Source organism: Terrapene carolina, unplaced genomic scaffold (genome assembly GCF_002925995.2).
Source record: "Terrapene carolina triunguis isolate 2854851 unplaced genomic scaffold, T_m_triunguis-2.0 Scaffold234, whole genome shotgun sequence".
NCBI lineage: Eukaryota > Metazoa > Chordata > Testudines > Emydidae > Terrapene > Terrapene triunguis.
The window spans coordinates 4,576,374-4,593,692 of NW_020664585.1; the positions used below are offsets into that span (position 1 = coordinate 4,576,374).

The window sequence follows — 17,319 nt, forward strand, 5'->3', positions numbered from 1 at the left end:
GGAAAGGGTGGATTTCAGTCTGAATGGCCCATTCAAGTCCTTGACTTCTCTGATGAGACCGGGCCTATTTTGTACCAAATGAGGGGGTAATTTTTATGGTCATCTGCCTATAAGGAACTTAATGGACATAATACAACTCCTTTCCCCTGGGTCAGAAAACAGACTGGATCATAGGGCAGGGATAGCTCAGTGGTTTGAGCGTTGGCCTGCTAAACCCAGGGTTGTGAGTTCAATCCTTGAGGGGGCCATTTGGGGATTTAGTTGGGGATTGATCCTGCTTTGAGCTGGGGGGTAGACTAGATGATCTCCTGAGGTCCCTTCCAACCCTAATAATCTATGATTCTAATAGCTTCTGATCATTACAGACCATGGCCACATTCAAACCTGCAATGTGGAAGTTAGACTTCTTATGCCAATACAGATCCGCTGAGCCAGGAAGTCACCCAGAACGTGCTCTCTTTTAAAAAACAATAAGGCAGCTAGGATGGACGAGGTATGGTCACTTCTATATCTCTAGCCATGTGTCTTTCTTTCTGTCATGCATTTTTATGCAGCTGAAGAACTGAGCGGGAGTTAATTTCGGTTCCGTCCATAGGAAATTATAGTTACAATACCAGTAAGTTGGGGGAAAAGTCTGCAAAGCAGGGACAAAAACGACACTGAGCTAATTTTAACAGGCAGAAAATGAAGCTGCAGCACTGGGACAATTACCATTTGGTTTGAAGCTCAGCAGAGACCTTGGTGCCTTTGCCTCGTCTGTCTGGCATCCAGGAGTGCTGCATGCTGAACCCGTCACGATACAGTTTCATTGCAGACGCAATGCTGCATTCCGCCAACTCCGAGCATCTCAATGTGAGCCGCTTGTTCACGGCAGGGTGTCATGGGGAAAGCTGCTCGAAATGGCTGATGGGACAATACGCAGTTCCCTAACACAGTCATTGCAGCCTCGGGGAGCTCACATAGAGTTGCTAGAGCTGGGTCACAGATTGGTGTATCCTCAAGGAGGGATTTCTCAGATCTGCCAGAAGTGTATTTTCTGTCACTACGCCATCTCTCCTGTCGAAAGGCAGAGTGAAATAGGCCGGCACTATCACAGCATGACCTCTGCCTTCTGAGATGAACAGCAGTGCTCCCACACACATAGACAGGGCCCTGGGTGTAATGAACACTACATTCCGTCTGGATACAGACTGCGTTCAGGTAGCATCTCCTGCTTCCGGTATTGTTGGAACTGTTGAAAACTGCTTGGGGAAAGCATTGCTTTGAGTCGCTGGAGAAGTGATAGAGTCGATCTTCTATTAGGCCTGAACTGGCTGTGGGGAAATCTGTAAGAGACCTGGCACCTGCAAACACTTCAAAGAAATGCTCTTTTTGGTCTCTCTTTTTATTTTATTGATGTATTTCACAAAACCTTTACTTTCCCAAGGCTGGCGAATCAATATATTTTATGGAAATGTACCAATTGTCCCAGATCTTTGTCTAATAATAACGGATGGATTCACATATCTTAAATTAAGTTGAAAGAGAAACCTTTATTTGAAAGGAAGAAAAAGTTTTAATGGCCGAAATGTAAATTTGTCTGTCACTTTAATGGAGGTGGAGGTCCTGAGATGGTGTAGATAGACAACCACATTTCATGTCCAAAGCATGATATAGGGGAGAAAATAGGCTGCAATACGGCAGACATTTTTAACGGTGAGAGTAATGAACCATTGGAACAATTTACCAAGGGTCGTGGTGGATTCTCCATCACTGGCCATTTTTAAATCAAGACTGGATGTTCTTCTAAAAGATCTACTCTGGGAATGATTTTGGGCAGTTCTCTGGTCTGTGTTACACAGGAGATCAGATGGGATGATCACAATGGTCCCTTCTGGCCTTGGAATCTACAAATCTTGCACTCAATCATGTAAATTGCCAGTAGGATCAGAATCAGGCCAGCCTAGGTGATGGAGTGATATCTGCAAAATCGCACTTGCATCAGAACTGCTATGGCGATGCCAGGAAGGCCCCAGTATCAGGGGACCATGAAGGTGCCTTAAAGTAACCTTTCTGCTCTGTTCCTGAGATGCAGCTATTTCTCCTTGACCGCAGGTCAGCATCTGGTCCTGTGTGTCTCTAAGGTGAGTTATACCGCAGGTTGCAATTCAAACACCCCTTAGAAAGCTTTTCAAAGAAGGGTTCTCACCCCCAACATTTTTTATATTTAAAAGACACAGTATCCTACAAGAATGGACCCTACAGCTTGTGATGTTGTTACCATAGTGGTCTGAGTCATGACCGTACCGCACTAAAGTATTTTTTTCTATCCCCAGACAAAGATGAGATTAAGATAGTGTGAAAAGGTTAAAAGTATGTATCCGTAAAGTCAGCGTGAACATGTGCCAAGGATGTTTAAATAGTCTCAAAACTAAGTATTACAAACTCAGGATATTTAGAGTGCAAGAAATCCAAGCATGTAAGGAAAACCCAGTTAAAGCACCCAAACAACCTTAACTCTGCCCCATAATGAGGCCATGTGGGGAGAAACAGCATGAAGAAAAATCTAGTGTGCCTTTAAAAATCTGGAACCACATATACTAAAATGCCTTTATCATCATTGTGTGGTTACTGCATTGGGTCAGTACAGGGCAGAGTTAAGATTGTTCTAGGACAAAGAATAGTACTTGTGGAACGTGTCAGTGGATGGGGACAGAGTTGAATACATAATTCATAAGAAATGGTTTATTGGACAAATTTAGCCTTTTTCAAAGTGATCTGCAAGCAAATAAGAATCGCCTTAAACATATTCATTATTGGAAGTGATCTAACATTTTGAAAACTCTGTGGATTGATTATGAACAGGCTTCTGATGGTATTCAGTATACACCCTATAAGCTAGTCATGTTGGCTAGTCACGATTGGTCAGATAAGTCAAGTCACATATATTGCTTATGGTCCCTGATTGGATGCTTCTTGGTTGTGACAGGTGTATTTTTTCTGTTCCCCGATTGGATGAGCTGTGTGCTAACATGCACACCTGAGAAATTAGGTTTCCAGGAACAGCCACGCATCGAAACTTGACACCTGTTTCCCGCACACATTCATGCCAGCAAAACTCGGTCTCTCCATTGTTAGTGGGACTGGGAAAGAGTACGCAGAACAGGGCAAACGTGGCTGGGGTGGATTCATTTAAACATTCAGAGGAATAGTCAGGGAAAATATATTGCACTATTCAGCCAGCTCTAATTATGAATGAGAATATTGTTGAAGACTAGGGAAGCTCTGGTACTCAGGTAATACATTGTGCACCAGTTACCCGAGCCAGTCAAAATTAAAGCAGGCAGGCACCCACGCTAGATGCTTTGTCTGGGGTATTGTATCACCACTAATAAGTGTGGCCGACATAATTCTCATTGCCTTCGCCTTTTCTTTTCTAATCAGAGACAAAATACATGCTCTGCTGAAAAGCTACATTGCAGATGAGAGTCACGTGACATGTTTGTTCAGCGAACTGAGCCTACAGCCATTTCTTGGGACGATTTTTTTTTTAAAGGAAGAAAAAAAGCAATTTCCCAAGTGCTGGGTGGGTAGTCAGCTATTTGGTAATCTGTTAATGTAACGTTTATTAATCTGTTTTGATGGGCGATGTGCAGCTTACTGATTAGGACAGGAGTCGCCCGAGGCACACAACTCTGAACATATCTCCGATTTGCTCTTGAATGTGCAGAAGTCAAATGGTTTCTTTAAAACATGTTCCTGAATCCTACAGGGGTCAAGTCCCTTTTATCTCTGGGTTTGTTTAGTTACCCCTTACTTCACGGTGACGGCGTCAGAGTCCTGTCTTGGGCCTAGACCTAGAGCAAACCTGTTAGCCTCAGGTGAGCAGGGGCCCTAGTTGTCCATCAGCAGGGATGTGGCCACAAGCACTGGGATTCAAAGACACACAGACAAATACCGTTTACGTTCAGTGTCTCCTTTCAAGTGGAGCCCTTGACCTTGCTTATAGCCTAGACTCAACCTCCTCCTAACTATGGATTCCCAGCTGTAGCTTTGACATGAGAATCCTGCTGTGGTGAGATCATCCCATGTCCAGGCCGGTCGTTAGAACCTATTTGACAGCAGTGGAATTACTCTGGATTTGTTCCTGTGACACTGAGATGAGAATCTGGCCAATTAATGATAGTATTCATGTATTTATTGGCTGCCGGGGTAATCGGGATGATTTACAGGGCAATTTACAAGTCAAGAAGCCTATATCTGATCTCAGACTGGTTTTAAACCAGTGCTGTCTTCACTGGAGTTACTCTGATTTACTCTGAATTAACTGATCCAAATCTAGCCCCAGTCCTGAGGCGCTTGAAGCATAGTGTCACAGACAACAGACCCATCAGACTAGAGCCTCAGAGGGTGCAAGTTAGTGTAACTCAGCTGAAGTTAATGGCCTGGATCTGGCCCGTAGAACGTGGAGCCAACTGGGGGCAAATCACAGAAGGGGGACCCGGTTCTTTCTATACATTTTTCCCCAATGGGAGCAGTGGAGACACACATCCTAAGTAGTCTGAAGATGGAGCCTGATACATTTATGAACAGAATAATCTGACCTCTTTGCCTGTGTTCCTGTATACTTCCATAGTTATTTGACCCCATCATTCCCATGCGCCAAGCACATATTTTTATTGACTTCAGTAGGCATTGGATCAGACCTATAGAACAGCTTCATTATGGGCTCACTCTGGCTTGGAAAGAATTCTGCACGTTGCAATGCACAATTATAACTATTTGGGCCTTTCATTCTCTCTTTCTTCATCTGTCTAGATTCGTACGCCAAATCCACCACCTTGGTATCAGATGCAGCAGCAATGGAACTTGCTAATACCAAGCCGTCCCATGCTCCTGACGGATAACATTCTTCAGCTCCTGCTTGGAGTCTGCAACCATCACAGCTACCTAAGCCAAAATCCATACTCTCCACACCCCACTGCATGGGTGCCATCCAAACCACAGTGCATCCCAGGGACAATACCAACCGTGTTTGCTTTTTAGGTTCAACTTGAACAGTTAAAGGTTGTCGGATCCTCTTAGACCTCTTAAAAGATCCTCTTAGAAACTCTTAAAAGACTTTTGGAGGATGAGGAGAAGACGGGAGGAAGATTGATGGAAATGTGCCCTGATAACGTTAACCACGGAATAGTAATAGCTCATTGCTTCCAATTATTTTCAGCATAACTTGGCATTTCCACAATGCTGAACAGGTTTCAGAAGGTCAACTAATTTTGTTCATGATAAATCCAACTGATATTGGATTACTCCAGTAATTTTTAACGGGCCAGTGACTGATGTGCGTTATGTTTAGTACACTGCTCTTGACATAGATGAACTGCAACTTATTAGGAAGGCTACTGAATAATTAGGGAAATGCAAGGATAATGAGTTAACAAGGGGCTAAGAGGGGCATGATGAGCATAGTACAGCCCAGTTGGAATAGCAGAAGCTAAGAGTTAATAACACAGCTACTATGATATAATCCTGATAAATAATGCATTTGGACAAATTCAGACCTGGTGTAACTCTACCGATGTCAATGGAACAGAAGTGAATTTGGACCATGTTGACTTGCTGGAAAACAGCCATCCAGCAAATATGTATTAAATCACGTTCCTCCTACTTCTTTCTCATCTGATGGCTTCGTTAGTAGTTAAGTGGCATTAGCATTGTAAATAAAATGGCAATATTCATAGTAAATGTCGTTTTGTCTAGATTGTGCCTTTCATCCCAAAGAATCCCAAAACACTTTACAGGTCATGCAGCAAATACACTTTGTCCCCCACTGAAATGCAGTCACCTCTGCAGTGAAATATAGCAGCTGATCATGTAGTGTAGAATCAGGGCCAATGTCTTTTTTGCATGTGGCCAGGCATGAGAACTGGCTTTGCCAACGCTTGGAGTCCCACCTCCAGTGGCCACGACTGGCTGTGCGTAGACATCTGTTCAGTCAAGGAAGCCCAAAAAGAGACTCATCTAGTTGGTCGGAACTTTACTGAGTTGTCCTTAGCTGGAACCACAGTCTTTGCATATCTTATCACTTGCACAAAATCTTGCTGCTGCTTCCATCCATCTCCAGCACCCACGGAAAATGGCATTTTGCTTTGCACTGAAAGCAGCAGATGTAGGGATGTTCGTTCTTCAGCGAAGAGTGGATGCGCTGCAGCTAGCTTGTCAAAGGAACAGAGAGATCTCCATGGGTACATTCCGTGGTAGGAAGGTTGAAGAAGAGGCGATCACAAGAACAAGCACGATTGTCTTAAATAAATAAATAAAAAGTGCCCCAAAGTGTGCACTTGTGCTTTACAAGCACAGAATCATTATTACACCGTTGTGAACGTCGCCCTTTTTAGCCTGTTTGGCTGGTCCATAGACCGATCCTGACTTCCGTGGGTGTGTTCATTGACCAAGCACTTCAAACTTGAGGATCAAATTCCCTGCTGGTGCAATTCCCTTGAAGTCAACTGAATTAGGCCAACGGAGAATTGGGACCGGAGAGCCTTATATCGGGGCCCCTTTGTCTTCAGTGGGAGCTGTGGGGGCTCAGCACATATGGGAACCTGGTCACTTATTTAGGAGCCTCACTATGGATTTGGGGAAAAAGGGATTAAAAAGCAAAGGTAGCATCCAGCTCTCGTTCACTTCCAGTCCCTTTGAGAATGTGACTGTAATACAAATAACGATACCTATACGGTGATTTTCATCCGCCTGGAATAACTCTCCCTGGTGCCGCCACCTGGGTTACATCCCGTAATACAGGGATCTGAGAGGCTGATGTGGAGAGAGCCTGCTCTCCACAAGCCGCTCCTCTCCCTGCCCCAGAGAGCCATTGATCACCTGGAGGGGACAGCTGTGTCGGCGGCTAGTGATGGATATTGAGAGCCTCTCTGCATGGGGACGGTGACTTAGAGGGGCCTTTGATTTACGATACCAAGCCCGGAGTAAAACCCTCCCCTCACACCAGTAGCCAGCCTGGTAATTTTTGCGGCACAGCTCAAGCAGCACATGGTCTCACTCGGACTTTGATACACTCCCGTGCTCTCCTCAGGACCGCAGGTGAACCTGACCGCCTGCTGTCACTCGGATTGCGAGGTGGAGTCTCAACCCCCCAGGCTCTTCCTATCTGGCTGCTGCCCCTAGAGGCTTTTCTGCTGCGCCAAGGAAGGGCTTGCAGCAGGCAAGGCTTTTCGGCCCAGATTCTCAAAGGTATTTAGGTGCCTAACTCCCATGGGAAAGGAGGCACCTAAATAGCTTTGAGCCTCTGGGCCTAGCTACTTGGCATCTGGACATAACAACACGTGGCACCATCTCCGCTAAAACAAACTCGCGATGTCCAGGAATGCGTTCAGTGGGATTGACTACAGCTGAGTCAGACAGTTCTCTTGGCCTAGGGATCCTGGCACTGGGAATGGAACGGGTTCCTAGTGGTTAGAGCAGGGGACCTGCAGTCAGGACTCCTGGGTTCTATAACCACACCCAGGAAGTAGAGTAATGTAGTGACTGAAAGAAGAAGCGAAACTGTATGAGTCAAGGTTGCTGACTTGCATACCCTGCTCTGGGTGGGGTGTGCAGTTTAGTGGTTAGAGCGCTGGGGGATGGGGGGGGGGCTGGGCAGCAAGATTCATTTGTTCCAATCTCAGCTCTGCTACTGACTTTCAGCGTGACCCTGGATTGGTCACTCAACCTCTCGATGCCTCACTTTCCCCACCTGTATAATGGGGTTGATGATATTCCACTACCTCCAGGAAGAATCATGGGGCTAGTTCACTAATGTTTACAAAGTATTTTAAGATCCCCAGACAGCTGATGCTAAGGAAGTGCAAGGCGTGGATGCTGCCGAGGTCTGCTCTGCAGAGCGAGAGCCTACTGCCTGTAGCTCTTTTGGAGCTGGCAGAAGTCACTCGGCTGCGCTGGCTTCTGCGTCTGCTCCTCCACGTTCTCTGCTGGCTCACGGGGCATTAACTGTTAGTTAAAAGCAGGATGAAAGAATTTCTCAGGGCTTAGCTTTAGGGTGGCATTAAAATAAATATCTACCCTTATCCTGAAGGCTGCAGATCAAAGGCCTTGCGTGTTTGGTACGCACAGTTTCTCCAGCCTAAATACAGTTCTGTTCTAAAGGGTTTACACACTAATTGCTGTATGCAATGCTATTAGGTTTGCGCCCGACGGCTCTGGGGTAGCAGAAAGCCTCCAGCAATGGGGCAGGAGGACGGACGGGACTGGTATTTGTGATTTTAGCAGGAGTGTCACCAAGTTACAGCCTGGGGCCATACGCCAGGGGTGCGTTTAGCCAGCTTGTTAAGGGTGTTTCTCCTTTCCTAAGGTCATGGTTAGTGTCATCAGCAATTCACAGCTGGAGAAATTCGCCTCTGTGGGGAGGTCCACACAAGGACTAGGCACCGCATAACCCTACAAAATTGGTCTGAGGTGAGGCCTGGGCCTTGTGCTGTCACCTCTGCCCAGCAGAGAATTTTGCCAAGAGTGTGTTATAAAGGCATAGGGTTTAAGGCCAGAAGGGATCACCAGATCACCGAGCCCAAGCTCCCAAACATCACAAGCAACTAACCCCCACCCAACCACCCCCCAAATGCCAAACAGACACAGCAAAGAGACAACCCCTGAATGAGGTGCTCGCAGGAGAGCACGTGCTCGGACCCTCAGACTGCGACATACGTTACAGGAACACAGCTCGCTTCTCTGAAAAGCCGCACAGCTGGGCAGTGAATGGCTGAAGAACAGAGGGACACATTTCCAATGGAGGGCACAAAGGAAGCATAGAATCATAGCACTGGAAGGGACCTTGAGAGGTAGGGTGACCAGACAGCAAGTGTGAAAAATCGGGACAAGGAGTGAGAGCCTATATAAGAAAAAGACCCAAAAATCGGGACTGTCCCTATAAAATCGGGACATTTGGTCACCCTATCAAGAGGTCATCTAGTCCAGTCCCCTGCACTCACAGCATGATTGAGTATTATCTAGACCAGCCCTTACAGGTATTTGTCTCACCTGCTCTTAAAATTCTCCAATGATGGAGACTCCACAACCTCCCTAGGCAAATTATTCCAGTGCTTAACCACCCTGAGAGTTAGGAACTTTTTCCTAATGTCCAACCTAAACCTCCCTTGCTGCAATTTAAGCCCACTGCTTCTTGTCCTGTCCTCAGAAGTTAAGAAGAACAATTTTTCTCCCTCCTCCTAGTAACAACCTTTTATGTACTTGAAGACTCTAGGGGGATGTCCACAGTGCCACTGGCGGTGTCCTTTCCAGCTCGGATAGACATACACACGCTAACTTTGACCAAGCTCGCACACTAAAAACAGCAGCATGGGCTAACAGTTCGAGTATAATCCCATCCAAGACCCGAGGTGCATACTTGGGCAGCTAGTCCATGCCGCTGCGCATTGCGACGCATACCTGTGATCAAAGCTAGCACAGGTATGTCAACCCAAGCTGGAAGAAGGAGCGCTCGCAGGTTAGGCAGTAGAGCCTTGATTAAGAAGGGAGCATGGGCACACACACTGGGCCCAATTCTGTCCTCCCTTACACCGGTTTCACCCTGTGGAAGGCCCTTGAGTAGGGTGTGGTTACTGCCAGTCCATACTGGTGAATCCACCCGATTGTCTCTATTTGGTCTACTCAGATCTCGTTCAGGCTCCATTTGCTCACAAACATCTCACTCGGGCCTCGTTGGCTCTCGCTTACTCTTGTTAATTACGGCCATAGCTGCTTATACCCGGTCCGAGCACTGAGCATTATAAAACAAACAAACAAGGAAAGTGCTAATAAATACAGTAGCGTGTACAATATCTGCGCTTCAAAATGCAGGGAAACTTATGCAGATGGGGCTTTGCCAGAATGTACTGAATACAACCCCAAAGTCTCCCTCTGTCTCACATGCAGCCCCGTCTCGGATTGGGCTGTTTCTCTACTGATGATTTAGCAGAAAGCCGGCAGAGGTTTCTTACGGATGAACTGGCTTTACTGAACTCAAAGATTCTTCTGAATACTATTTGGGCCGGTCACTTGCTGGGAACTAAGGTATAAACTGAGTGGTAGCAGCATCTGCTTTCCCTCGGCACACAAAGTAGCCCCTTTTCTAGGAGTCGCTGACGCAAGTGTGGAGTCCAACTCTTGTCGCTCATGGCCAGCACCACTGTGCATTGATAACGATAGCATCTCCCTGCGTCAATCCCCATCTCCATCGTTAGGAATTAGAAGCCATTTTATCAGCAGTTAATTGCAGTGGACACATTACATATGGCCAGGAACAGGAATGCTGCATGGTTTTTTATGGTGACAGACAGCTGATTCTCGCTAACCATCTGGTAGAGATTCTCTGCGTGTCAATCCAAATTAATCTAATGAACACGACCAAACGCGTTTCAGAAGTGGGTTTCCACAGATTCCTCTGTTGTAAGGGTAAGAACACCACAAGGCTGGAGGGGAAAGGGCAGATTATTGATTTGGGCATTATATTTCCCGTCTCCTGTTATGTGACATGAAAGTCACTTGGCTGGAGGGTATTTACTTTTTTCCAGCTTTGGAAAAGCTTCTTTATTAGGGGATTGGAGCGACCTGAAATGACTTAGCTGCCACTACAGAGCATTGCAATGAACTGTCTAGAGAGCATTTGCATCATTGTCCTCTACTAGATTAAATAAGAACCATTCAACTGTGATTCATAGGCCCTATACTGCTAATTGCCAACGGTGATCCAACTTGAGCTAAAGCGGCTGGCGGATGTGATTTTGGAAACCGAGGACCTGAGAGGCAGATCCGTGGTGCACAGCATAGTGAGAGCTGTGAAATTCCTAGCTTGCCACAGATTTATGACAGCATTTCCCCCCCCCCCCCCCCCGAGAAATACATACTCAGCCTCTCAGTGGAACATTTCCACGGAAGGTTACTTCTGTGAAAAATTAAATGTTTCACTGGTTACTCATCTGGCATATTAATATGAAATCCCAACTAACTGGGGGTATGTTGTCATCTCCATACTCACTGTCCCTGGGAGTTATACATACAGATTCCCATGCACACTGGTGAGATCATATTCCTGTCTGCACACCTGGCAAGATGAAAGGTGGCGGGGGCGGCATGCTCAGCGAATGGCACCAGCTTGCGAGGGGAGTTGTGCGCGTCCATCATCTCTTTGCCGTGGCTTTGTGTGTGGACATTTTACACAAGCTCCTTGTCGCATGAGTGACAGTTGCTATTCTAGAGCAAACGCCAAATGCAGGGGAATTCCAGATGGAACACAAAATATCAGCCAATTAACAATCATTTCTGCACCCACGGTGCAGAGGTGAGTTCCTGGCTGGTTCACTGCTGCAGCCATTCGAACACACAGCATGCAGCGCCTAGGAGTATTGTTTCGGGCCTAATCCTGTTTGGTGCAGAGCATTTGCTGAGGGGCTGCTGCGCACCACAATTCCCACCCACACCACTGGGAGCTGAGGGTGGAAGTTAATCGGAATTGGCCTGTAACGTTTATTGTCCCTCGATGCTCAGATTCTGTACAAAGGGGCTGATGCTGCAAAATGTCCAGGGACTCAGAGGTAAAGCAAATACACAGGGATCATATTCTGTGAACAGATTAAGAGAAGCCATCACCTCTTGGGTATCTTGTACATCCCACCTCCTTTATGTCTTTTCCAGTCCTCCTTTGCACCTCCACAGCCCAGAACCACCAACATTGATCCCTACAACCAGAGCTGGTCGAAACATTCGCTGTGAATGAATTAAAACCTTTTATCTGTTTGCCAATTGTTGCTGAGCCTTTTTCGCAGCTTGTATGGGCCAGATGCCAGCCTATGACCTAGAGGGGAAACGCCTGGGAATAGATTACCGGCTTGTAACCAACTGACTCAACTAGTTGAGCTCGTTTTCCAAATGACGAGAAAAGCGTTGCTAACTGCAGGACACTCGCCCATTAATGCTAAATCAAGCAGGACGCTCACAGAACTATCTCGGGGAACAGATAGAGAGACACTGAATTAGTTCACAACAGGGGGACATGTGAATGCTACCAACGTTCCTTCACATGCTCAGCTTCCTAATGCCTCACTATGGGTTTGTCTGGTTTTGCAGGCGGTCTCGTCGTTCCTGTGGACGCAGCACATTTTTAACTCTGTGTTTTTGCAACAGAACAGAACCATGTGTTTTTGCAATAACTACTGGTCCACATAAGCCTTCCCTGGGAAAAGCTATGGAAAAAATCATCTTCAAAAATATAATCTGCTGCTGGAGCCATTATCAGTAGTTACTGCTGCTTTTTCGTATTTCATTTTGGGTTCCCATCATGGATAATACTGCCGCTATTTCCCTAAATACCAAGGCAATCTATTATGCTGCTGTCACAGGTGCACCGCACTGTAGCAATATGCTATATTGCTTCTTCTCACCAGCCCACTTTATTAATGACAACAAATGGTAACAGCATTCACACTCAACCAAAGATGCAAGTTAGTGCTTCACGGGGGAAAAAACAGTAGATTGAGAACTCAAGGCAAAGTGTATTTGCAGAGTCTAACTGCCTTGTAAATGTACCGTTCCCGTTCATCTTCAGATCTGGGAACACTGATTGCAGGTAATTTTGTGTCATCATTGGGTACTCTCCTGACACCTCATCCTGTTGCTGTCGTCTGATATTTAATGCCATCAGCATATGTAGGACAATTTTCTAAAGGGAGGCTTATCCCGGGTATGAAGCATTAACTCTGGCATACGAGACGGGATTTTCAAAAGTGGCCACTAGTTTTGGGTGCTCAACTTGAGCCATTTGGGGCCTGATTTCCCAAGGTACCAAACAGCCCCCGCTCTCCTGGAGTAGGCCCCAAAACGGAGCGAGCCAGATGCCGTGAGCGCTTCTGAAAATGCAGCCTTAGAGTACCTCAGTGAGTGCGTGTTTGTCTGCGTTTACTCATCCGACGGGTAAATACGTGAGCTTTTAAAAACCAACAAGAACAACTAAATGAGCATATCCTGGGTAATTAACAACATTTTAGCCGATCCACAATATATTGTACATTATTTACCTACAGCGAGAAGGACAGTTGGTATATCAGGACATCTAGACAGCAAATCTGAGAGCCTACTGCAAATGTAATTGGCTGTACTTTAATTTCCCATTACTTTAGAAGGAATTTGCATCCACCCATTCACCCAGAATGCCCACGTTAAGCACGTGAGGCGTACCAGAAGTATTAATAACAATAAATATTGCTAAGGTGTCTTCATGATCAAAGGCATGTCAGTGTCTTTCTGGGCTGGCAGTCTGGCAAATGTTTCAGGGTAAGCAACAAGACCACTATAACTACAGCACCGGAGCGAGGTGATCCATTCGTCTCACAGTTCGTACCGATGGCACGGATGCTTTTAGAAACTCCTTGTGGAGCAGCGGGAATGTTCAGAACACGCGGAGGAAATCAGGTAGCTCCTGAAGTAGGTTTTGAGTTTATTTGGCTCTTGCCGTCTGCTCCGCGCAGCAAACACCCATGCAGGGCAGCGTTAAGCAAAAAGATGCAGAATGCCTTTTCTTGCTAAAGAAATGGATGACGTGCTGCCTCTCTGTGGGCTGGTCCACACTACCCGCCTAATTCGGCGGGTAGAGATCGATCTTCTGGGATCGATCTCTCGCGTCTCATCTGGACGCGATAGATCGATCCCAGAAGCGCTCCCCCGTCGACTGCGGAACTCCTGCTCGCCAAGAGGAGGAAGCGCTGTCGACGGGGGAGCCTGCCTGCGCCGCGTGGACCCGAAGTAGGTATTTTTAGTTCGATATAGGAAACGTCGACTTCAGCTACGCTATTCTCGTAGCTGAAGTTGCGTTTCCTATATCGATCCCCCGCCCCAGTGTGGACCAAGCCTGTGTGACACCCTCTGGCACGAATGGAAATAATGACTGGGAATAGACAAAGCCGGCTACGCCACCCTGCTCGGTAAAGAAACAGAACCTATGATTGCTCTGCATCCCTCATACAATAACTGTCCTGTCAAGTCCTGTAAATTAGGTTCTCAGAGACGATAAGCACATCAGAAGCCGCGCAATAAGTCACCACACAAAAGACGCTGTCAGCTGAGGGTAAAATCAGTAGCAGGTTTCATTTAAAACTGAGATAATCTATGTTTAAAAGGGGATTAGGAGGGACTGACGGGTGTTGGTCTGTCCCCAGTGCCCTCTCGGTCCCCCGTCATGGTGCCAAAGCTGAACAGCTCAGGGATGGATAGTTCATATAGACACAAAGAGATTGAGGATGCTGATTTTGGTGCAAGCTCTTTGGCTGGCTTAGAAACATCACTGATCCACTGCAGTGCTGCCTTATCAGCTCCAATGCACAGAACGCTTGGGAAACAGAAACTCACTTGAATGTGTGGGTTTCGATCTTCCTCAGCCTTTCAATTAGGCATCCAGCGGGACCATTAAAAGTGAGTGGATTTCAACGCACCCCCAGGGGCGAAGCTCAGGTTGTTTTCAGATTAGTGTTCCTGCAGGCTGGCGCCAGTAAAAATACAGGGCAAGATGAAGACCCTTGCTAATCTCAGTTACACCAACGTACATTGAGAGTAACCCCACCAAAGCCAATGGAGACATAAGATAGTGTAATTGAGATCAGAATCTGGCTCCAGGTGTGCCTAGCAAATGAGACTCGCTCAATGCAGGAGACACAAGAGCATATTCAAATCCATGGGGCCAATGGGACATAAATTGGACCTAAGATTCAACTTGTGTTTCTCTTCTCTTAGCAGTTATCCTCTTGAAAGTTCCCTGAGGGTCCGTTGGATGTTTGCAAGCACCACTTATAAACACCCTAGGGGAGGTGGATTGTTTGGGTCTGAGGCCCTTGGACTAGGACTTATTACGAGATGAAAATGAGCAAAGGAAACCTCAGGCTGAATATCTGGGGGGGAAATTCTCCTGGCTGGAGGCATCATTTCCCAAAGGAAGTGGGGGAAGCTGGGTTGGGTGAATTATCAAAAACCAGAATCGCTAAAGCCCTAGAAAATGCCCTACAAGGGGATGGAGGAGCAAATATCAGGGACAAAACTCCCCTTGACTCCTGCGGGGCCAGGATTTTGCCCGGGAGGTTTGCTATGAGTCTGTGCCTCTTCCCTGCTGTGAATATACGCTGCTATTCAGCCTCTCTTCCCATAGCCCCATCAGAATCTTACCTCTGTCCTCCTCTTTCTCACGGACCTTCCTCCCTTTGAGAGCTCTGCTCCAGGCCCCGCCATAGTCCCCCATTTTGTTCCTCTCTGGCGTATCCTTGGAAACGCTCTTGAACCACGGCCCATACCTCCGGACAGAATTCCGAGCCTCCGGGGTCTCCTTGAACCCCCTCCCGAGCTGAACCACCCCCAGGTACTGAAACGCTGCCCCTTCGCTGGTGCCATCCAGGGGGTTGGGTTCATTCTCTGAGATGGTGGGCTCCCCCGCAAACCCAGAGTGCAGAAACACCAGGCTCCCGGCCGTCAGGTACAGCGCGATCAGAGTGAAGAAGCGCACGGGTTTCCGCCTAAAATAACGCTGGAACTTTACCAGTAATTTGGCCATAGCGCCTTCATTACTCGCCTTGTGTTGGGTGGGAAGTCGCAGAGCAAAGACAGCAACTCTAGTCTCACCACTCTCTCTTCAAGTGCACAAGATTGGGTCAAAACCAGCTGATATAAGATAAGTGGGAAAGGGAGGACAATGGCCTTTTGTCAGCCGTCCCGCTGCACTGGTTCAGCTGCTGAAGTATTCTCCCCTGGTATTATTTTGGGATCAATAAGTAGCCACTAAAGCAGAACGGGACTGCATACTGAACTCATACAAAAATATTTTAGAATTCTATAAAGTCCAAAGGGGCTGGGGTAGGGGATGGAAAGTCTATTTTTCAGTTCCCGTTTTGTGCTAAGAAAACGAGGTATTTCTCAAAGCAAATCACAGTACCATTTGGCTCCATTTTATTCTTCTCCTGTTAACGTTCCTAAGGGGTGCTCTGGAGACTCCATTGATGGCGGGATCATGTTAAGAAAAATGAGTGTTTGAAGGCGATTTGAAAGCTGATCAGCTGACACGGCTCCCCTCACTGGCTTTCTCCGCTTTCAGCTCCTCAGCGCTGGTTCTTGCAGGCATTTCTGTAATGGAAATGGCACGGTCTCCCTTTCAGCGAAAGAATGAAAGGTCCCTGGATGCGTCTCCAGGTACGGAATACTGACTGGAGCCCTTTGTTTAATGAATCTCCATTCATTTCGGTTTCAGGACAAGAAATCTCCACCTGCAAGTCAAAAGGAAAGACAATCATTAGAAAAGTGTTCGGAAGGCTTTAGCAGGGACAGATTTATAGCATTTGAAGCTGCATACCCTCCCCCAGACAGATCCCAGTCAAGATAAAACACAAATCCTCTTCTTTCCTTTTGAAGCTTAGCAGTCTGGGATATTTGCAAATTAACCTAGTATTATAAGAAATCCAGGACTGTCCAGGCATGTTACAGTTGTCACTGTGTCGTACACTGCGGCCACTTGGAATTTCCTGGATTCAGACAGGATAGAACTCAAATTCTCCTGCTACGAAAGCACAGGTCCCTGCTAGCTAAGGGAGAATCCCTATTAGCTATCAGCAGTATAGGGCCTATGTCATACAGATGAGTTATGATGCCATCAAGTGGAGAATAGTGAGACTCTCTCTCTCTACCTACCTACCTACTTACCTACTTCATCACAATATAATATGAATACCACTGTGACACTAAGTTTTCTGCAGATTCTCCAAATAATTTGAATCCTTAGAATCGGATCAGAATGTTTGACACTTTTCTATATAAGTATTTGGAGCAGGAGTTCTGATGTTTCCAGCCTGTTGACCAGCCTTTTTCGCATTGCGTTATATTTTAATTACCTTTCCCTCCACTCCAAAGCCTCTACAGATGCTAAATCTTTCAATCAGCTGGCAGAGGATTGCAGCATCTTTGTGCATCGCCTTCCTGCCATGGTGTGTGGAAAGCCACATCCCCACACAACTGCCTGCATCTGTTCCCGTCACAGTTTGAGCAAAGGCAGACTTCTCGGAGAACACCCAGCCAACCGGTCGATGAGACTGGGTTCAAAGCACATGTGTCTTATTGTTCCTACAAACTCCCTGTTGGCCTGGCATATGGTTCCACATGGAGGAATGATTAGCTGTCTACATTTTCACCAACATTGAACAGCTAAACCTCCTTAAACTGTGCTCATTATGAGCAGAAGGGATGGTAAGGGCTCTCCAGTGAGCCTGAGGTGCAGCGTGAGGGGTTGCTGTGAAACAGGCAAGATCT

General features: G+C 46.6%; 1 protein-coding gene across 1 annotated transcript in view; it reads right to left on the bottom strand.

Moving 5' to 3' along the window:
* WSCD2 (WSC domain containing 2) overlaps nucleotides 1-17,319 on the bottom strand; it is a 134,630-nt gene that overhangs the window by 64,630 nt on the left and 52,681 nt on the right. Inside the window, exon 2 of the mRNA XM_024196260.3 lies at nucleotides 15,196-16,283. Coding sequence (XP_024052028.1) covers nucleotides 15,196-15,577 — 382 coding nt within the window. The 5' untranslated portion in view covers nucleotides 15,578-16,283. The remainder of the gene's footprint in view (nucleotides 1-15,195; nucleotides 16,284-17,319) is intronic.